At 42.4% G+C, this 22,298-nt stretch overlaps 2 protein-coding genes across 2 annotated transcripts; one reads left to right on the forward strand and one right to left on the reverse strand.

Annotated features, from left to right (window-relative positions):
* The first annotated feature begins 7,575 nt into the window (after nt 1–7,575).
* Nucleotides 7,576–15,774, forward strand: LOC124039323 (neuronal pentraxin-2-like). The gene is made up of 5 exons (XM_046355275.1): nt 7,576–8,334; nt 9,390–9,609; nt 11,181–11,425; nt 11,718–11,897; nt 14,470–15,774. The coding sequence occupies exons 1-5, from the start codon at nt 7,879–7,881 to the stop codon at nt 14,704–14,706; spliced, it is 1,338 nt and encodes a 445-aa protein (XP_046211231.1). The 5' UTR covers nt 7,576–7,878; the 3' UTR covers nt 14,707–15,774.
* A 3,812-nt stretch (nt 15,775–19,586) lies between these two features.
* On the reverse strand, nt 19,587–21,770 carry LOC124040210 (protein FAM104A-like). The gene is made up of 3 exons (XM_046357161.1): nt 20,992–21,770; nt 20,362–20,485; nt 19,587–20,273 (listed from the first exon to the last, which is right to left on the reverse strand). The coding sequence occupies exons 1-3, from the start codon at nt 21,006–21,008 to the stop codon at nt 20,037–20,039; spliced, it is 378 nt and encodes a 125-aa protein (XP_046213117.1). The 5' UTR covers nt 21,009–21,770; the 3' UTR covers nt 19,587–20,036.
* Nucleotides 21,771–22,298: the final 528 nt, after the last annotated feature.

Consider the following 22,298-nt stretch of genomic DNA (forward strand, 5'->3'; position numbering starts at 1 on the left):
GACACAAACTACTGCAGCATAAATACTAGAGGCTGAGACAGGAGGGGTCAGGAGACTCTGTGGCCCCATCCGATGATACCCCCGGACAGGGCCAAACAGGCAGGATATAACCCCACCCACTTTTCCAAAGCACAGCCCCCACACTACTAGAGGGATATCTTCAACCACCAACTTACCATCCTGAGACAAGGCCGAGTATAGCCCACAACGATCTCTGCCACGGCACAACCTTTCCGTTCACCTTCACACTCCTGGGCCAGACTACACTCAATCATATGACCTACTAAAAAGATGAGTCTTCAGTAAAGACTTAAAGGTTGAGACCGAGTCTGCGTCTCTCACATGGGTAGGCAGACCATTCCATAAAAATGGAGCACTGTAGGAGAAAGCCCTGCGTCCAGCTGTTTGCTTAGAAATTCTAGGGACAGTAAGGAGACCTGCGTCTTGTGACCGTAGCGTACGTGTAGGTAAGTACGGCAGGACCAAATTGGAAAGATAGGTAGGAGCAAGCCCATGTAATGCTTTGTAGGTTAGCAGTAAAAACTTGAAATCAGCCCTTGCCTTAACAGGAAGCCAGTGTAGGGAGGCTAGCACTGGAGTAATATGATCAAATGTTTTGATTCTAGTCAGGATTCTAGCAGCCGTATTTAGCACTAACTGAAGTTGATTTAGTGCTTTATCCGGGTAGCCGGAAAGTAGAGCATTGCAGTAGTCTAACCTAGAAGTAACAAAAGCATGGATTCATTTTTCTGCATTTTCGGATTTTTGCAATGTTACGTAGATGGAAAAAAGCTGTCCTTGAAACAGTCTTGATATGTTCGTCAAAAGAGAGATCAGGGTCCAGAGTAACGCCGAGGTACTTCACAGTTTTATTTGAGACGACTGTACAACCATCAAGATTAATTGTCAGATTCAACAGAAGATCTCTTTGTTTCTTGGGACCTGGAACAGGCATCTCTGTTTTGTCTGAGTTTAAAACTAGAAAGTTTGCAGCCATCCACTTCCTTATGTCTGAAACACAGGCTTCTAGCGAGGGCAATATTGGGGCTTCACCATGTTTCATTGAAATGTACAGCTGTGTGTCATCCGCATAGCAGTGAAAGTTAACATTATGTTTACGAATGACATCCCCAAGAGGTAAAATATAGAGTGAAAACAATAGTGGTCCTAAAACGGAACCTTGAGGAACACCGTCATTTACAGTTGATTTGTCAGAGGACAAACCATTCACAGAGACAAATTTAAACTTTGCAGTCAATTTTGACACTAGAAGAAGTATTTCTGACTCATATCATTGCCACATGTAGGCCATTTAAAAGGGATTATTTGCTTTTTAGGGGCACTTGCTCTTGAAGTATTTTTTCTCCAATTTATGCTTTGGCCACAAATACGAGCATTATTTGGGTATGAGTTAACAGAATATGAACTTTTAAATGTGTGATTTTCCCTTGACAGTTACTGTACTTTAAAATCAAAGAACCCTTTAATTATTTGAAATAGCCTACAAACAGTCATTTCAAGGGTTAGGCCTACACCAAAAACCTGGTTGTTACATACAGCGGTGTAAAGTGCTTAAGTAAAAATACTTTAAAGTACTACTTTAGTAGTTTTTTGGGATATCTGTACTTTACTTCACCGTTTATATTTCTGACTACTTTTTCTTTTACTACACTACATTCATAAAGAAAATTATGTACTTTTTACTCCATACATTTTCCCTAACACCCAAAAGTACTAGTTACAATTTGAATACTTAGCAGTACAGGAAAAAGGTCCAATCCACACACTTATCAAGAGAATGTCCCTGGTCATCTCTACTACCTCTGATCTGGTGGACTCACTAAACATAAATGCTTCCTTTGTAAATTATGCCTGTGTTGGAGTTGGCCCTAGCTGTCAAAAAAAAGGAATACCGAAAGGTAATTGTGCTGTCTGGTTTGCTAAATATAAGGAATTTGATGTGTAGCATTTACTTTTACTTTGTACATTTACTCAAGTATGACAATTTAGTACTTTTTCCACCACCATACTTAAGTATTATTTAAAATGTGATACTTTTAGACTTTTACTGAAGTAGTATTTTACTGGGTTACTTTCACTTTTACTTGAATAATTTTATATTAAGGTCTCTTTAATTTTAGCATGACAATTGAGTACTTTTTCCACCTCTGGTTAGATATTTATATTAGCCATTATCCACCATCATGCCATTGATGTATGCTACAGTATCTACCAGTAATGAATAGATTTTTGAAAGGGGATTATCTTTGTCTTGAGCATGGTTCCACTGCATGTGCCTTTGCTAAATGGTTTTTGTATATGGCTTTGTAAATGGCTTTTTAATTAGTCTGAATGTACAATCGCATCTGTTTTAGTGCAGCGGAGGAGGCCTCGGACTCAGCACACAGGTTTCAAATGGATTTTAGTTCAGGATCCATTCAGCACTTTTCCAGGCGTGGATGGGCTGTCGGTGGGGGGGGGGGGGGGGGGGGGGGGTCCTATGAATGAGTGTGAACCATAGGGCCTAATATGGTTTTATATAACATTGACTAACTTTAACAGTGATGTCGACCTGTAAAGATCTTTGATTGAAGCTCATTGTGGTGTTGTGCTCAGCTCATCTCATCTCATAATGAGACTTGTTGTGAAGGCTCTAACCTACCTGGAGTGGGTGATTCAATAGCTCGCTATCCATCTGCTGTCAAAAAACACTCATCACTCCATTACATTAGTGCACCTTTCCAGTGTGCAATAGCCTATATACCCTCTGGTGAGTAGGCCTATGGTATAACCTTGTAGCTGTCTCTCTTGTTGAGAGACTCTGCTCAGCTTCGATCCCCTGAGTGATGTCATCCTGAAAGGCTTCTTGTGTGCTCAATCATTCATGTGCACTGTGCACATCTCATACAGATATGGTAGTGTCTACACTAGATTTCTTATGTGTGATTTTTCTGAACAACTTTTTCCTGGCGGCTTTTCTTTTCTCTCCGTCTCTGAGGTGTTATTTTTCCTTCCATAAATGATTGACAGAAGGCAGCTCTGACCGATCCTGATGCCCCCCTCACCCCATAAGTAACTGTTGGGTGTCGACTCTGTGCAGTGACTAGGTGTTGAGGACAGAGGAGAGACTCAAAACAGGAGTAATAATTGGTCAGCAGCCAATCCCCAGTTGCTAGAACTAGGCCTATACCTACCTGATTGTCTCTTCCTCACCTTGTGAAGCCAAGGTGTTGATGGCGGACCACTGTAGCTATACCAAGGTCCTCCTTTACTTGCTCTGCCAATCACCTCACTGTGTAATTTTCTTGATATTTTCTCTGTGCTTTTTGGCAGATAAGATATTTGACCAAATATATACAGTGGGGCAAAAAAGTATTTAGTCAGCCACCAATTGTGCAAGTTCTCCCACTTAAAAAGATGAGTGAAGCCTGTAATTTTCATCATAGGTACACTTCAACTACGACAGACAAAATTAGGAAAATAAATCCAGAAAAACCCATTGTAGGATTTTTAATGAATTAATTTGCAAATTATGCTGTTCAGCAACGTTCCCCATCCAACCTGACAGAGCTTGAGAGGATCTGTAGAGAAGAATGGGAGAAATTCTCAAAATACAGGTGAGCCAAGCTTATGACGTCATACCTAAGAAGACTCAAGGCTGTAACCGCTGCCAAATGTGCTTCAACAAAGTACAGAGTAAAGGGTCTGAATAGTTATGTAAATGTGATATTTCAGTTTTTTAAATATATAAATAAGCAAACAAGTCTAAAAACCTGTTTTTGCTTTGATATTATATTATTATTATATATTATGTTTGCAGATGGATGAGGGGGAAAAAAATAATTGAACAAATTTTAGAATACGATTGTAACCTAACAATGTGTGGAAAAAGTCAAGGTGTCTGAATACTTTCCGAAGGTACTAATATATATATCAAATCAAATCAAATCCAACTATTTGTCACATGCGCCGAATACAACAAGTGTAGACCTTACTGTTAAATGCTTACTTACAAGCCCATAACCAACCGTCCAGTTCAAGAAGAGTTAAGAAAATATTGGGTGCTGGTCAGTCAAAAATGATGTTTTTTTTTGTTTTTTTTATTTCACCTTTATTTAACCAGGTAGGCTAGTTGAGAACACCTTTATTTAACCAGGTAGGCTAGTTGAGAACAAGTTCTCATTTGCAACTGCGACCTGGCCAAGATAAAGCGTAGCAATTCGACACATACAACAACACAGAGTTACACATGGAATAAACAAAACATACAGTCAATAATACAGTAGAACAAAAGAAAACAATAAGTCTATATACAATGAGTGCAAATGAGGTAAGGAAATAAATATGCCATGGTGGCGAAGTAATTACAATATAGCAATTAAACACTGGAATGGTAGATTGGCAGAAGATGAATGTGCAGGTAGAGATACCGGGGTGCAAAGGAGCAAAATAAATAAATAAATAAATACCAGTATGGGTTAGGGTTACAATGCTTCGTGGGTGACTGTTGTTGATGTGTGCAGAGGGTCCCTGGTTCTCGCCCGGGTATGGGCGAGGGGGGCGGTTTAAAGTCATACTGTTACATTGGTGCCGTGACCCGGCTCACTGGTTGCTGCCGCAAAGGAGGAGGACAAAAGGGGGGTGAGTGTAACGGATGTGAAACGTTAGCGGTGGTGCGCGCTAAATAGTGTTTCAATCGGTGACGTCACTTGCTCTGAGACCTTGAAGTAGTAGTTCCCCTTGCTCTGCAAGGTCCGTGGCTTTTGTGGAGCGATGGGTAACAATGCTTTGTGGGTGACTGTTGTTGATGTTTGCAGAGGGTCCCTGGTTCGCGCCGGGTATGGGCGAGGGGGACGGTCTATCAGTTATACTGTTACACTAATGCAGAACGCCACATGATGTTTTTGTGCTGGTCAAGGGCAGACAGGTCTGGAGTGAACCAAGCACTATATTTATTCCTAGTTCAACATTTTTTGAGAGGGGCATGCTTATTTAAGATGGTGAGGAAGGCATCTACTTCATGAGGATAACTACTTCATGAGTTTGAATCAAGACTGTCACATTTACGGCAAGCTTTCCATGATTGAGGTAGCAACTGATGGTAGTGTCTTCTTATATATATACACTGAACAGAAATATAAACACAACATGCAACAATTTCAAAGATTCTAATGAGTTAGAGTTCATATAAGGAAATTGGTCATTTGAAATGAATTCATTAAGCCCTAATATATGGATTTCACATGAGTGTGAATACCAATATGTATCTGTTGATCACAGATACTTAAAAAAAAAGGTAGGAACGTGGATCAGAAAACCGGTCAGTATCTGGTGTGACCACCATTTGCCTCATGAAGCATGACACATCTCCTTTGCATAGAGTTGATCAGGCTGTTGACTGTGGCCTGTGGAATGTTGTCCCACTCCTCTTTAATGGCTATGCAAATTTTCTGGATATTGGCTGGAACTGGAACAAGCGGTCGTACACGTCAATGTTCAATGGGTAGCATGTCTGGTGAGAATGCAGAGCCGTACATTATCATGCTGAAACATGAGGTGATGGATGAACGGCACAACAATGTGCTTCAGGATCACGTCACTGTATCTCTGTGCATTAAATTGCATTGATAAAATGCAATTGTGTTCGTAGGCCGTAGCTTATACCTGCCCATACCATAACCCCACCACCACCATGGGGCACTCTGTTTACAATATTGACATCAGCAAACCGCTGTCCCACACAACGTCTGCCATCTGCCCGGTACAGTTGAAACAGGGTTTATAACACGAAGAGCACATTTCTCCAGTGCGCCAGTGACCATGGAGGGTGAGCATGTTCCACTGAGGTCGGTTACAATGCTGAACTGCAGTTAGGTCAAGACCCTGGTGTAACGATCGTCTGTGGTGGAAGAAGGTGAGGACCAAAAAGCGCAGCGTGGTAAATGTTTATATGTTTTATAAAATAACTGAACACTGAACAAAACAATAAATGACAAACGAACAGTCCCGTAAGGTGAATGGAAAAAAACACTAAACAGGAAATAATCACCCACAAAACACAGGTGGGAAAAGGTTACCTAAGTATGATTCTCAATCAGAGACAACGAACGACACCTGCCTCTGATTGAGAACCATACCAGGACAAACACAAAACGACAACATAGAAAAAAGGAGGACGACGAGCACGCAGATGAGCTTCCCTGAGACGGTTTCTGACAGTTTGAGCAGGACTTTTTTGGTTGTGCAAACCCAGAGTTTCATCAGCTGTCCGGGTGGCTGGTCTCAGATGATCCCGCAGGTGAATAAGCCGGATGTGGAGGTCCTGAGCTGGATTAGAGTGGCCTTTTAATGTCCTCAGCATTTGAAAGAAATAATATTTTTGTGTGTATGGAACATTTTTGGGTTCTTTTATTTCAGTTTATGAAACATGGGACCAACACTTCACATGTTGCGCTTATATTTTTGTTCAGTAAAGATACAAAGATATTCTATCTTCACCAGCTGAGCTCTGAGCCCTAATGCCAGTATGCCACACTGTGTCATAGATCACTAATTGGCTGGTTAGTGACTGTTTTGGATGCCACATCCAAAGCCAATCCCACCCGTGGTACATAGCTTCCTGTCTTCCTGTCCGTGCTCCTCTCTTGCTGTTAAGGTGCTATTGCCTTTCAGATTTCCCAGTCAGACGATGCAGGTGATTCTGCTAATTGTAGTCCTGTGTAGTGCAGTTGGTAGAGCAGGGCGCCAGGGTTGTGGGTTCGAGTCCCACAGGGGACAAGTATGAAAAAAACATTAAAATCTATGCAGGCGCTATGGGTAATTGTGTTTGCTAAATGACGTATATGTAATGGTTTACCCGCACATCCTTTGTCATGAACATTGGTAGATCACCAGTGTTCTTAAGGCAGGCCGACATAATCAGTGTGGATGGTGGCAATGCTAAACGAGCAACAGTGTATATCCTTATATAGTCCGGTTAGACATCTGTTCCCTTGTCAACTCTACTCACCTCATTTTCCATCATTCCATCGACTTTCCTATCCTCCTTTCCATCATCTTTCCGGCAGCTTCTAGTTTTATCACGCCAGGTGGTTCTCGATTTGTCCATGGGTGGTATCAAGATTATTCATAACCCTCTCGCTGTGCCTGTCTGTTTAACAAACTACCTATCCTTTCACCCGTGGCCCCAGCAGCATGTAAGTCAAAAACTTTCCTCCAATCAGGAACTGGAGGAAGTAACCGTCTAAGCGCAGGGTTGTTAGGCTATTGGATAAAGAGCCTGCCAGTACAGGTTTGATGGAACTGAACCATATGTGTGAAGCCTTTTCCTAATTTATTTAATACTATTGTTTTTCTCATGATATAGAATTTTGGACTAGTGGACATTGTTTAGCTCATCTATTTCAATTGATTGGTCAATGATAATCTAGTACCAGGTAAATGCACAACTCAAAAATGACCTGTCCATCATACAGACCCTACCTTTATGGACTGTAGTTACGTCAACATGCTACAACCAATCCAATCGCGCCATACGTCTGAAGGTATTCATCTTAACACACGGTCGCTGTCCTTTCAGCACTAACGTGCGTAAAGCCAGGGATACTTAATGTAAACCCAGACTTCAGGTGGTTTGACCATTATCTAAAACTTTATTTTTCAGAATTTTCTGTCGTATGGATTGAGAACGTTTTGAAACTAAATATATCGATTAATCCGAGATTGACTATGGTATTCCTAGTAGATTCTAGTAGACACCGCTTTCTCGGTGTGCTTTACGCACCGGATTTGAAACGCTTAATCATCGGTTAGGTGTCCCCGCGATTACCCAATAACCTTATTTCACTAAAGCTTAACGACCAAAATACTGCCGCAGGTATGTTATTTCTTTTGAGATTGTTGTGTTTTTACGCACTGGGACTGGGCTATGGGAAGCTTGTACGTGGACAGGATGACACCCCGGGCACCGGAACCCGGCTCCTATGCCGAGCCATCCCCGTCGGCGCCGACACTTGTTTGGTCCCCGTAGGTCCCGAACCTAACGCAGCGGCACAGGAGGAAGAGTTGAGGAACACAGTCATGCAGCTCCGGGAAACGATTCTCCAACAGAAAGAGAATATAGTCAACCAACTTGGGACCATAAACGAGCTGACCGCAAAGCTCTCCCTTTGTGAGTCTGCCTCAGATGGAGGGAAGTATGATAACGGTGGATCTTGGAGTAAAAGCAAAGATAATCAGAACACAATGGGAGATTTACCCAGAGATCCCAATGATACAATCGACAAACTCGGGAAGACCATGCAGAGTCTGAAGGACCGACTAGAAAACCTAGAGGTAAGGCGCATGAGTGGATAGTAACCACATGACTGGTTCCTAAATAATGGAAAGGGAATGCTGAAAATGATCGGTGTGAATTAAATACATCTGAAATAGGCCTAATGTTTGTCTTTACATTGTTGGCCCTTGCTTGATTGTCTGCTTATTAAGTCATTGAATCTAAAGTGAACACCGGTTCCCGTGGTCAGCGTTGAGTAGCCATTAACTTTGCTCCTATTTTGACGTGTAGCCTATCCATCTATTTTTGCCACCATGTGGAGGCGTACCCTAAATGGATTAGCCTTCTATCTCATTTACCCTCCAGTGATTAAGTTCCCTATGTCGCCTTAATCAACAAATGTTGTATTTCCTCTTAATGGCACAGTAACAACTACAGTGAACAAAATATGTAAACACAACATATAAAGTGTTGGTCCCATGTTTGATGAGCTAAAAACAAAGATGGAAAATAAAAAGGAAAACACACTGCTGCTCAAGCTCCCTGGTGATATTTATTTAGAACAATGTTTCGAACATTAGGTCTTCATCAGGCATCCATGTCCCAGGTTGGGGTGGAAGGTCCTATATATAGGGGCAGTACTCAATGACATCACTTCCTGAAACAGGAGGTAAAAAAATATTAACATTCAATCTATCAAATTATATGATCATACACAAGGAATGTGATCAATATTTACAGTAATATACATATATATATACATACAATATTCAATTAGGATGAAAAAAAGACAACAATTTGGACATTTTGAAACTATAAAAACGGTTTTAAGTTTAACTCCTCGTTAAGGCCAAGAGGAGTGTGTTGAGCCTGTAGATCCAAAAAGATTCCCTTTGAAGAAGTTTCCTCTCAATGTCCCCTCCAGTTTTCCCTTGTCAGTTCATGTGGCCCTTCTGAAGACATACTGGTCTACACACAGTGCACTCGATTTCCACTCAGCCAATGATCTTTGAAAATTACAGTCTTTGCATAAACTTCTACTGATTGTCTTTGACCAACTTGCATTTCCTCCACTTATTTAATTGTTTTGTGACATCTTCATCTTCCCCCACAGCAACAGCAGCAGAGAGCCAACACATCGGGAACATCGTTCCCCAGCGAACTCAGAGACCTGCTGCAGAGCAGGCTGGGAGATCTGGAGAAACAGCTTCTCAGTAAGGTCAACAACCTGGAGGAAGAGAAGTCTCTGCTCTACAACGAGACCGCAGCCCACAGGCAGAAGACTGAGAGCACCCTCAACTCCCTGCTGACCAGGATTAACGAGCTGGAGAAAGGTAAATAACTGGAAATATATGACAGACCCTCTCACACATGCCTGGCAGCATACCACCCTGCATGGCTTGCCTCTGAAGCTAAGCAGGGTTGGTCCCGGTTGGTCCCTGGATGGGAGACCAGATGCTGATGGAAATGGTATTGGGTGGCAGGTAGGGGACAATGCCCTGAGTAGGGTGCCATCTTTTGGATGGGATGGTAAATGGGTATCCTGACTCTATGTGGTCATTAATCTTCTTTGGGATCACTGTCCCTTCCACGGGATGGTTGAGCTAACATATGCTAATGTGATTAGCAAGAGGCTGTAAGTAACAAGAACATTTCCCAGGACATAGACATATCTGATATTGGCAGAAAGTTTCAATTCATGTTAATCTAACTGCACTTTCCAATTTACAGTAGCTATTACAGTGAAAGAATACCACACTACTGTTTGAGGAGAGTGCACTATTTTGAACATGAAAAGTTATTCATAAACATATTAGGCACATTTGGGCAGTCTTGATACAAAATGTTGAACAGAAATGCAATGGTTCATTGGATCAGTCTAAAACGTATTACATGCAATGCTGCCATATAGTGGCCAAAATATAAATTGCACCTGGGCTGGAATAATACATTCCTTTCACATTTCCACACATTTCAAAGTGGTTCCTTTCAAATGGTACCAAGAACATGCATATCATTGCTTCAGGACCTGAGCTACAGACAGTTAGATTTGGGTATGTCATTTCAGGCAAAAATTGAAAAAAAAGGGAGGATCCTTAATGATCCCATGGCACTTTTTGTAAGAGTAGGGGTCTTAACCCCGGTGTCCTGGCTAAATTCCCCATCTGACCATCATGGACACTGAATCATCCCCAGCTTCCAATTGGCTCATTCATCCCTCCTCTCCCATGTAACTATTCCCCAGGTTGTTGCTGTAAAAGAGAATGTGTTTTCAGTCACCTTACCGGGTAAAAATAAAACGCACAAACATCTGTGTACACAATCGGATGACAGGAGTACACACACATGCAGCAGAAACAGGAAGACTCACATATTGTAAACTCAACGAGTCATTCAATCTACTTTCAATTGACCTGCTTTCTAACTGTCACACACTTACTAGTAGAAGTAGTAGAAGACTGAGGCTTTAGATCAAATCTGACAAACATTGGCTTATCATTTTGTTCTCTTATACCAGCATTTCCCATTCGGGTTTTTGCAACCACTTTGAGTTCTGGGAGTTTTTCACCAACCGCCTGTGCCTCTATTGCGGAGACTGGACATTTGTTATTTCTTCTAGGGAAACCCATCAGTGGTTGCCATCTAACTTAGTTTTCGGGACCCCAAGGGGTGCAAGTTTAGGTTTTTGCCCAAACTACACAGCTGAATTAAATTATCAAAGCTTGATGACTAGTTGACAGGTTGAATCAGCTGTAGTGCAAGGGGAAAAAACTAAATGTGCAGCCCTTGTGGTCCCGAGGCCCGAGTTTGGGAAACCCTGTCTTATACTGTCTTAGTACATGCATACTGTGTATACAGTATAGAGTTGACTTCATAGACAGCTCTCCCATTGCTTTCTCTGTAGGTGGCGGTGGTTTCAAGTCCCCTGAGCAGTTTAAGTTGGTCCTCCCCCTGCGTACTAACTACTTGTATGGCCGCATGACCAAGAGCCTTCCTGAGATGTACGCCTTCACGCTCTGCATGTGGCTGCGGTCCAGCGCCGGCCCTGGCATAGGCACCCCCTTCTCCTACGGGGTGCCAGGACAGGCCAATGAGATTGTGCTCATCGAGTGGGGCAACAACCCCATAGAACTGCTCATCAATGACAAGGTAAGAGCATTCTAAAAGACTCAATAACTCTCTGTGTTTATCAGTAGTGCTGATATTTGAGGGGAATCTTACCTTGCTTGACAGGAGTCTTAGTTCTTACTTTTAAACTAGATCTGGCTTTAATGAGGTTGCAGATTTTTTATTTTTGCATGCATGGTCTAAAACAGTGTCTGGTGTTTTATACGACTTTTACCAAACCCTAACCTTTCTCCCTCTAATATGCACATCTTCTTTCTGTTTGTAAGCATTGTTACCTTCCTTACACTTCTCTGCTATTTTGTTACCTGTCCAGGTGGCTCAGCTGCCTCTGTCGGTGCGTGACGGTAGGTGGCACCACATCTGTATCACCTGGACCACCAGGGATGGTCTGTGGGAAGCCTATCAGGATGGTCAGAGACTGGGGGCAGGGGACAACCTGGCCCCCTGGCACCCCATCAAGCCTGGAGGAGCCATCATACTGGGGCAGGAACAGGTGAATCTGCTGGCTAGTGCCTCCTATCTGTAGTATATATTATTTGTATGTGAAATATTTTTACCTATATTACTCTTGGTTTACTAAACTGCATCCTCAGGTTTTCACAGATTTTAATTGTACAGTAGCTTAGCCATGACCATGAGTCCTGAGCTATAGGTTCTAGTGCAGTGGGTACCAACCGGTCGATCTCCAAGGCATTAGTAGTCGATCACCGAATATTTCTGTAAAAGACAATGATAAAGCCTTTCGTTCTATTTTTAAAAAATTATGTTGCACTGTTGGTGTTAGGTGCACTTGATTCAGCAGCCCTATCGCTGGGAAGTCAAAGTGTTCCCAGTTTGAACCATTTCCTTAGTCTGAAGATAGAAGACTCCAGTCACCCAAGTCAGACTGTTCAGTCTGATATCGCACTGCAAGCGGTACAGAAGCGCCAAGTCTAGGACCAAAAGGCTCCTTAACAGCTTCTACCCCCAAGCCATATGACTGCTGAACAATTAATCAAATGGCCACCTGGACTATTTACATTGACCCCCCCCCCCCCCCCCACCTCAACTAACTGTACCCCCACACATTGACTCACATTTTCTTAATTCTATTTCTTGAACGGCATTGTTGGTTAAGGGCTTGTAAGTAAGCATTTCACGATAAGGTCAACACCTGTTCTATTTGGCGCATGTGACAAATACGATTTCATTTGAGAACGCCGCATACCCAGCAGGCTCAGAGAGCAAAACAAGTGCACCTATAGGTCTACCGCTGGCCAATAAGATTGCTCAGACCAAAGTGTCTGTCTAGGCAGCTCAGTTTAGAGCCTGGCGCTTGAGCTATAGGTTGTATGCACACATGACTGTAAGTCGCTTTGGAAACTAAATGGCATATATTATTATATTATTATTATTATTATTATATTATTATATTATTATTATATATTATATTATATTGGAGTGCACAGAACTGTTAATACTGTGAGATTTCAAAACGTTTAAAACCAGAGAGAGACTCAACGAATACAGCAAAGAGCTGCTTTTTTTATAAGTTCACGTGTAAGTTGTTATTCAGCACTGTCAACACTTTTCAATACTTTTATAAGCCATAATTGAGGAATATTGAACTTTTTCTGGTTATAAAAGTAACAACATGAATTGGTGCATGAGGCAGAGATAATGCAAAGCGACTTGTGTTTCGCCATCAGCTGGAAGACTGTGTCCCCTTTGCTCAGCAGAGGAAGGAAGAGCAGAGGGACGGTGAGTCTAGTGAGAGGCAGCCTCACCACTGCTCCCTCAGACTGACCATCAGATGCTCCCTCCCCTCAGACTGACCATCAGATGCTCTCTCCCCTCAGACTGACCATCAGATGCTCCCTCCCCTCAGACTGACCATCAGATGCTCTCTCCCCTCAGACTGACCATCAGATGCTCCCTCCCCTCAGACTGACCATCAGATGCTCCCTCCCCTCAGACTGACCATCAGATGCTCTCTCCCCTCAGACTGACCATCAGATGCTCTCTCCCCTCAGACTGACCATCAGATGCTCCCTCCCCTCAGACTGACCATCAGATGCTCCCTCCCCTCAGACTGACCATCAGATGCTCCCTCCCCTCAGACTGACCATCAGATGCTCCCTCACCTCAGACTGACCATCAGATGCTCCCTCCCCTCAGACTGACCATCAGATGCTCTCTCCCCTCAGACTGACCATCAGATGCTCCCTCACCTCAGACTGACCATCAGATGCTCCCTCCCCTCAGACTGACCATCAGATGCTCCCTCCCCTCAGACTGACCATCAGATGCTCCCTCCCCTCAGACTGACCATCAGATGCAGGCCATCAGTCCAATAAAATTAAAAAAGCAAATGATGATGTACACTCAGCTGTGCCTCACAAGTAATACAACAATTTTTTTCTTTTATTTTACCTTTATTTAACTAGGCAAGTCAGTTAAGAACAAATTCTTATTTTCAATGACGGCCTAGGAACAGTGGGTTAACTGCCTGCTCAGGGGCAGAACGACAGATTTGTACCTTGTCAGCTCGGGGGTTTGAACTTGCTACCTTCCAGTTACTAGTCCAATGCTCCAACCACTAGGCTACCCTGCCACCCCTGAGTTACCTAATATGTTGAAATGTAATTTCAAAATGGTCTGAGAAGAACAACATTGGCTGGGCAATTCAAGCATAGCCAATATGCAGTGATAATAATTGGGCCTATAGCACAAACTGCATCGCTCCAGAACTGTTTTGAATATGTTAATGTTGCATAGGCTTATGTTTTTAAGTCCTGTTAAAAAAAAACTGAGTGGTAGATATCGGCTTGCTTTTGGACTCAGAAAGTTACCGTGCTGTAACCAATAGGCTACCTATTGGGAAACCATGCTGTAGAGTGTAGTCCAAATATGAATAGCCCAATCGCTAATACATTTCTATCCATCAGTGACTTGAAAGCAAAACATTGTCTAGAGAGTACAGCATCCTTGAGTGTGACAGGTTGAGCCTGGTGGTACACAGCGAATAGGAGGAAGATGTTATTATTGTTGTTTTTAACGAGGCCTTTCGTTTATGGCCTAAACAGGATATAGTGGGCGGGCGCTTTGACGCCACGCAGGCCTTTGTGGGTGAGCTGAGCCAGGTTAACATCTGGGACAATGTCCTGAAGCCATCCGACATCCTCACCATGGCCAACTGCTCCTCCTACACCCCCGGGAACGTGGTGTCCTGGCTGGACAGTGACGTGGAGGTGTTTGGCGGTGGAGCAGCCAAACTGCCTCTAGAGCTATGCCAGGACCGGCTGTCTGAGACTGAGTCTTAGGATGGTTGTCTCAGTCTGTCTGTGACTTGTTCAGATTCATGTTCTTGATTTCACGCATACTGTACATGTTACGTGTAATGCTTGTCATGTTTTGTTTGGCTGTTCGTGTAAGGAAAGGCTTTGATTGACCTAATTCGAGATGATTCTACTACACCGAGACAGTTATACTCACACACGTGTTGACACTCACATACAGACTTACACACCGGCAGACACAGACTTAATTACACTGGATTTGACATGTGAGGCTGGCTAAGGCTTGCGTGTGGCGTGGGCGGTGTAAGGCACAGATTAGCCGTCCCAGGACTCACATACAGTACAGTAGCCTAAGTCTCCTGGTCTCCTGATAGAGGTCAATATAGCCTCTCCACCTTGACTGGAGACAGCCTAAGCAGATCTAGGCAAATATCAAATCAAACTTGGAATCCAGGTTTCCATGGTACAACCTATAGCAGAGATGATCAGTGACTAGCTATGATCTTTGAGTTAGTACTGGTAAACATTTCATAGTTATGTGTGGAAGTTGGTGTTCTTGTACTTGTGGCATGTCTGTTGTACTATAATGTTAATAAGGTTTTATTTTCCATTATTACCCATACTATTTTCAAAACCCCAAGTCCACCTCAATGCCTGCAGCAGGATATGCTGTTGTCTCACAAAACTATTCCATAATTATCATATTGTTGTTTGGGACATGTTGGTTTGTTTAGGTCTACAATGTGTGCAGTGCATAGTTTAAGTACAAATAGAGACTAATTTATATGGGATCATTGTTACTGTTAAATGTGTACATGTCATTTTTTAAGCAGATAAGAACAATTTATGTATGATATGAACAATACGTCAATGTGTACAAGTGTTTCTTTCCATGAAAACAATGTTGGGTGTGTAATGTGTGTAAAGCTATTACACTGCTGACTTTTCATGTGGCCTTCTTTTAAGGATTTTGTGCCAGATGTGCTTTACAAACCTAACCTTTGCTTTGCCAATGAAATTGAATGTGAAACATGTAGGAAAAATAAAACACCATTGAAAAGCAGTCTACTGTTTATATAGCAGTTACATTTCATAGACCAGTAGCCTTAACCAACAAGTGACCAAAGCCTAGGTGGCATTAGTAATGCTTAATTAAGACATGGCAGCAGCTCAAAGATCAACGGTGACATCACAGTCATTTAGGTACACTCCTACACACCAACTCCTACCGACTCATACCAACTAATGTGAAAACATCTCCCTGACTCTTCAGCAAAATAAATGGAATATGGTTATGAATAGAAGTGGGACAGGGTCAGTGTCCCCACAGTCTTCTCTGTATCCACATGTTCATGCAATGCAGTCATGTATTACTTATCAAAATCATTCACTTTTTTATTCTATTCTACCAGAGACTATTTCGTTGAAGGCCAGTTTCTGTCTGGAATTCAAAGTCAGGGTAAGTAGCATTACTGAAGTACAAATCAAGTTACTTGATGGCATTGTAAGATACAATTCAAATGCATATGTTTTGGCATAGTCGTGAGCAGCAAGTACAATTGTAAGTAACAAGATACATACAAAGAAATAACAGCCACAGAGGTCTATTGCCTAACAAATACATACATTTTGGAGAACACAAGCATGTAAATATAACAAGTTAAATTGCTAACAAAGAATTGATTTGTCTAGATATTCTTCTCCATAAAAACATTTGTTATTGTGTTGGTGAGTCACACCCAACCCCAAATTCAGATGCTGCAATAAAATGGTACATCTCAATCAAGTCCATGTCTTTCAGCTCGAGGTCATTAGTCATGTGACTGATGAATTCATCTCTGGTGCTCTGTAGCCCAGACAGAGAGGTGGCTGGCTGCTGTGCTGGTGGGGCCTTTAGGTAACAGCCATTAGGACCGTTCCCTACAGTGTTACTGGCAGTTCTCATCTATCATCATAGGTGGATCCAATCCTCTAAAATACCCTGGATGGATACTTTGTTTTAGGGGTCAGACTTCTGGCTGGGTCTTGGGATCATTAAGGCAAATAGTAAAATTGTAAAATGCACACAAACAGAGGAAATGTAAACTGCAGTGGTATCAAGTTATAATGAATGAATCAATAGTTCAATGTTACATTATTCATCCTGAACTATCCATTTCTAACAAATGATATCAATATCAATATTTGACTTGAATCAGACAAGCAAAGCCCAAATAAAAAGTGTGTACATGAAGACTAGTTGCAGTACAAGTAGGCGTCAGCTCCAGTCCTGTGCTGCAACAGAAGGGTTTGGACCTCTCCTTTCTCTGCCCTGGACACATACAGTTGAAGTGGGATGTTTACATACACCTTAGCCAAATATATTTAAACTCAGTTTTTCACCATTTCTGACATTTAATCCTAGTAAAACATCCCTGTCTTAGATAAGTTAGAATCACCACTTTATTTTAAGAGAATGATTTATTTCAGCTTTCATCACATTCCCACTGGGTCAGAAGTTTACGTACACTCAATTAGTATTTGGTAGCATTGCCTCTAAATTGTTTAACTTGGGTCAAACGTTTCAGGTAGCCTTCCACAAGCTTCCCACAATAAGTTAGGTGAATTTTAGCCCATTCCTCCTGACAGAGCTGGTGTAACTGAGTCAGGTTTGTAAGGCCTCCTTGCTCGCACATGCTTTTTCAGTTCTGCCCACAAATTTTCTATAGGATTGAGGTTGGGGCTTTGTGATGGCCCTTCCAATACCTTGACTTTGTTGTCTTGAAGCCATTTTTACACAACTTTGGAAGTATGCTTGGAGTCATTGTCCATTTGGAAGACCCATTTGCGACCAAGCTTTAACATGCTGACTGATGTCTTGAGATGTTGCTTCAATATATCCTCATGATGCTATCTATTTTGTGAAGTACACCAGTCCCTCCCACAGCAAAACACCCCCACAACATGATGCTGCCACCCCTGTGCTTCACGGTTGGGATGGTGTTCTTCAGCTTGCAAGCTTCCCCCTTTTCCTCCAAACAAAACAATGGTCATTATGGCTAAACAGTTCTATTTCTGTTTTATCAGACCAGAGGACATTTCTCCAGAAAGTACGATCTTTGTCCCCATGTGCAGTTGCAAACCGTAGTCTGGCTTTTTTATGGTGGTTTTGGAGCAGTGGCTTCTTCCTTGCTGAGCGGCCTTTCAGGTTATGTCGATATAGGACTCGTTTTACTGTGGATTTAGATACTTTTGTCCCTGTTCCCTCCAGCATCTTCACAAGGTCCTTTGCTGTTGTCTGGGATTGATTTGCACTTTTCGCACCAAAGCACGTTCATCTCTAGGAGACAGAACGTATCTCCTTCCTGAGCGGTAAGACGACTGCGTGGTCCCATGGTGTTTATACTTGTGTACTATTGTTTGTAAGGGTGAATATGGTACCTTCAGGCGTTTGGAAACTGAGTTATAAGTGAAATAATCTGTCTGTAAACAATTATTGGAAAAATTACTTTTGTCGTGCACAAAGTAGATGTCCTAACCGACTTGCCAAAACTATAGTTTGTTCACAAGAAATTTGTTGAGAGGTTGAAAAACAAGTTTCAATGACTCCAACCTAAGTGTATGTAAACTTCCCACTTAAACTGTTCAGATCACTACTGATATCAGGGATGTCCTGATGGGGCTGCAGTTCCATTTTAATGCTGGAGTAAGTGGCGTTAATGTACGCAGACATCTGGAACATAATAAATTGTGTCATAGCAATTCCAAACTGAACAAGTACATACACTGCAAAATTGTCACTTGACAGGGCTGCTGACTGCAGCCATCCTTAAGTCTAGGTATAGATTGCCCCCTTGTGGATATAGATTGCCCCCTTGTAGAACAGACTCCTAAGTAATCAAGCAGTGACTTTACTTGAAGAGAGGAAGAAAGTATGCTTTTTTTCAAAGTTTTCAAACAGGGCCAAACATTTTTCAACATGACCAGAGATGTCAGTCTCCCACCTGCGTTTTGTTGTTTACTTTCCTAGGGTGACTGGCTACAACAGTGATGAAGGTAAGCATTGCCATGATCCCAGCACAGGGAAGGATAAAGAAAAGGTTATTGGAGGCTGTATGAAAACAAACTCAAAGGCCCCTGCAACTCAATGTTTGTGATGGTATCTGGAAAATAGCAGAGGCATTTTGTCTCGTTACAGTGAACCCTCTGACCTTCCCACAGACTGACCCACACCCCTGGGTCTGAGGCGTATACTAGTGAGTGGTGTGTGTGTTCCGTTAAACAATGTGGTAGAGAGAAACAAAAAAATACCATTTCCATTGGAACATTCTGTAATGTTCAATTCACTCCCCTGAACAATGGAGAATGTGGCCTGTTATTGTCATAGAGAAATGTATTCTGTGCAAGAGAGTGTCCTCATGGTTCCCTCTACTTTTTTCGTGGTGGAAGGATGAGCAGCTCATGGTCACTGCAGCTGCTGGGAATGCCAGTTCCACAGAAACCTGCCGACATGTGTCCACAAGGACAAACCCAAACTTCAGCCTTTATTCTGCAAAGAACCTCACCTTATCAGTACAAGAAGCTTGGCAGTGTGGCTTGAAATTATCTTTCTGGATTTCCTCAAGGCCAATGTGATGATTAGGGTAGCCTAGTGGTTAGAGCGTTGGGCTAGTAATCGAAAGAAAGACAAATTTGTCATTCTGCCCCTGAACAAGGCAGTTAACCCACTGTTCCTGGGCCGTCATTGAAAATAATAATTTGTTCTTAACTGACTTGCCTAGTTAAATAAAGGTTAAAAAAAAATATATATATATATATATATAAAAATAGAATGTAACCACAGAGACTAATCAACACCAACTCACACTCAGCTATGCATAGAAACAGCATGATGAGTACTGGCCTAGACAAGAAAATATAACAGGCAGGATAAAGTGCTTCACTTTATTAATCAGGCTACAGCAAGCACTTAGACACTCATATGTCTGTCTGTAGTAGATAGCACCAGTGGCAATGATAATGTCCAACAACTCACTCATGTAAGGAGACCACCACAGAATAGTAGACCCCTCAGTAAAGTGCTGGAGTACATACATACTGCATATAGTAGTACCACAGTGGGTGGGCCATTGGATATGTAGGTGTGCTTTATGTATGGCACATTTCAAGGTGTACAGCACAGGGACAATGGTATGGATTGGGTCCAGAGCCCAAAGGATATTTTGCCACATCCTGAATCCAGGTAGGATGAAGTTGCTCCTGGACACAAATCTGGGGTTAGTTTATTCTAGATTCGAGCCTATGGGCAACTTCTTCCTGGATCCTACCCAGGGGCTTGTTCCAGTGGGGTAACAAGGGTCTGGGGTGGGGTGATGTCACGTAGATCCTGGTTGACCTCTGGTTTGCAGACTGCTGAAGTGGGCCTCCCTCAGGACACTGTTGATGTGGTCATAGGGGGTGTCGTTGCCATAAAGACTCAACGAGGAAATGGAAGGGTCTTCTGGCAAGGGTCTGAGGAGACCCTGGGATGTGCGGTTCTTCGTGTATGTGCTACCTCCTCCCGTTGCTCTCTCAGGACTACTGATACCACTACTGCTGTCACTGCTGGACGACTGGAGGACAGAAAGAGAAGAGCAGGTATGACTTACAGAAAATACTTGTTGCCCAAACCATCACAAGTATGTGTGTGTGTTCTGTCACCTCAGAGTCCCAAACTTCTTGGCCCAGCTTGGACACCATGACGTGACCCTCCTGCCCACCTCCTGACCTTTTGGCCTGGGGGTTCAGCTGGTCCCCCTCATTGTCTCCACCACGCCGCCGCTTCCTGTACACAGTGAGAGAGTGAGAGTGGCCAGGGAGTAAAAAGTGAGAGAGTGATTAACTTAGAGTGAAAGAGAGGAAGTCTGTGGTCTGTGTGGCTCAATCGGAAGATCACGGTGCTTGCAACAAAGGCCATGGGTTTGATTCCCACTGGGCAACCCACACTTCAAATGTATACTGTAAGTCCCTTTGGATAAAAGCGTCTACTAAATGGCATATATTATTAGGACTATTTTGAGAGAGCAGGTGTATGTGTGAGAGAACACCAAGTACCCAAAATAGAGAAATAGGCGATCTCAGGCACAGCCCAGTTACAGGAGTAGACGTGCTCAAATTATCAGCCATGGGTATGACAACTTATTGATCAGTACACACAGGGAAGAAAACCACCAAGTGAGATATTAAACTGATACGGTGAGATCAGTTAGCTGCATTTGTCTCTCTTGTAGGCTAACAGTCACTGAGGTCGATAGTAATTCAATAAGGCGTTATTCTAAGAAAGAAACTCACCTGTTTTCTGTCAACATTTGGGAGACGATTGTCTATGGCTTCTTTTCAGTGAGAAAGACGTTCGTTAAGGCCCCTGCCCTGGACACGTCTGAATGAAAACAACTCTCCCTGGAAGAAAATCTATTATCGTACGCACAACAGCTCTCCCCAAACTTACCGCACAAGCTCAGTCAGGGCATTCTGATCTATCTGAATGCTAACGTTATATTGTTGAATAGCCTCCCTGCCCTGTTAGCAAGGTAACAACTCTTGACTGGTTGAGAATTGATCATTCTGTCCCAGAATATGGATGCTAATTATGTCAGTAAACTAGCTTCCCTCTCAGTTAACCTTATGCAATGAAGTCTATTTCCAGTCTCTCTCTGCTAGAGTTGGCTACCGTTCACCGTTGTTAGCTAGCTAACGTATAGCCTACGCTACTTTGCTAACAAGCTATCATAGAAAACTGGCTAAACTATAACGAAACGAGAGATTCCTTCAAACCGTCAATTTAACTCGAGTGTTGAGTTTGACTGATCTCAAATAAGACTATCATTCCATCTTGGTGAAATGACAGATCCGAAAGAAATACAGTACCAGGAATCCAAGCTAGCGAGTGAGCTGCTGCTGCTAGGAAAAAGACCCAGCTGATAGTATTTACATGACGTTCGATGACGTTCGATCCACTTGAAGCAGAAATCGACCGAATGCCATCTGCAAAAAATTAAGTACCTTTTGCAAATCACATGTAATACCAAATATATTTTTTAGAACTAACGCTCATTGTTCTATCTACCTGGTTCACCGACGAAAAATAATGACTGTGTCATTTTGTGTTGTATGTGTTATGTTACTGGTGGTTGCAAAAGTTGACATTTAGAAGTTACTTTTATTCCTCCACCAGTTCTAGAATTATAGGGGGCATAATTCAATTTTTGCGTATCTGAATTATATGATTTCTGCATAGTGCAGCTTTAAAAACAAAAAAGTCAGGAGGCGTTCCCAGCTAGCACATTTGGTTCCTTGGAAGTTGTGGGAACGTATGTTTTTTTGCTTCGCGTTGGTTGTGGGAACGACGTCATGCATTTCCTGACTAAAAAAATATATAGGTTTTTACCAAACATTCTGAGAACAGAAGTGAACATTTTGTCTGGGACTTATTTTTTTCAGTTGCAGGAACGTTTTACTCTGTTTCCTTACGTTTTCCTTGGAGGTTTTATTAGTGCTCTGAGAACAGGTATTATAGGTTCTTTGGAGATTTATAACTTCCCTAAACAGCCTTTTAATAACACTGCTATCTTATTTTGGGCTAACGCCAAGCATAGATA

The sequence above is a fragment of the Oncorhynchus gorbuscha genome, linkage group LG07 (genome assembly GCF_021184085.1).
Source record: "Oncorhynchus gorbuscha isolate QuinsamMale2020 ecotype Even-year linkage group LG07, OgorEven_v1.0, whole genome shotgun sequence".
Classification (NCBI taxonomy): Eukaryota; Metazoa; Chordata; class Actinopteri; order Salmoniformes; family Salmonidae; genus Oncorhynchus; species Oncorhynchus gorbuscha.

Coding starts and splice junctions, on each gene's coding strand:
- LOC124040210 (XM_046357161.1), bottom strand. Junction 20,274..20,361: donor AAGAAGTTTGGGACTCTGAG/GTGACAGAACAC, acceptor TCTGTCCTCCAG/TCGTCCAGCAGTGACAGCAG.
- LOC124039323 (XM_046355275.1), top strand. CDS start 7,879: ATGTTATTTCTTTTGAGATTGTTGTGTTTTTACGCACTGGGACTGGGC. Junction 9,610..11,180: donor GATTAACGAGCTGGAGAAAG/GTAAATAACTGG, acceptor CTTTCTCTGTAG/GTGGCGGTGGTTTCAAGTCC. Junction 11,898..14,469: donor TCATACTGGGGCAGGAACAG/GTGAATCTGCTG, acceptor TGGCCTAAACAG/GATATAGTGGGCGGGCGCTT.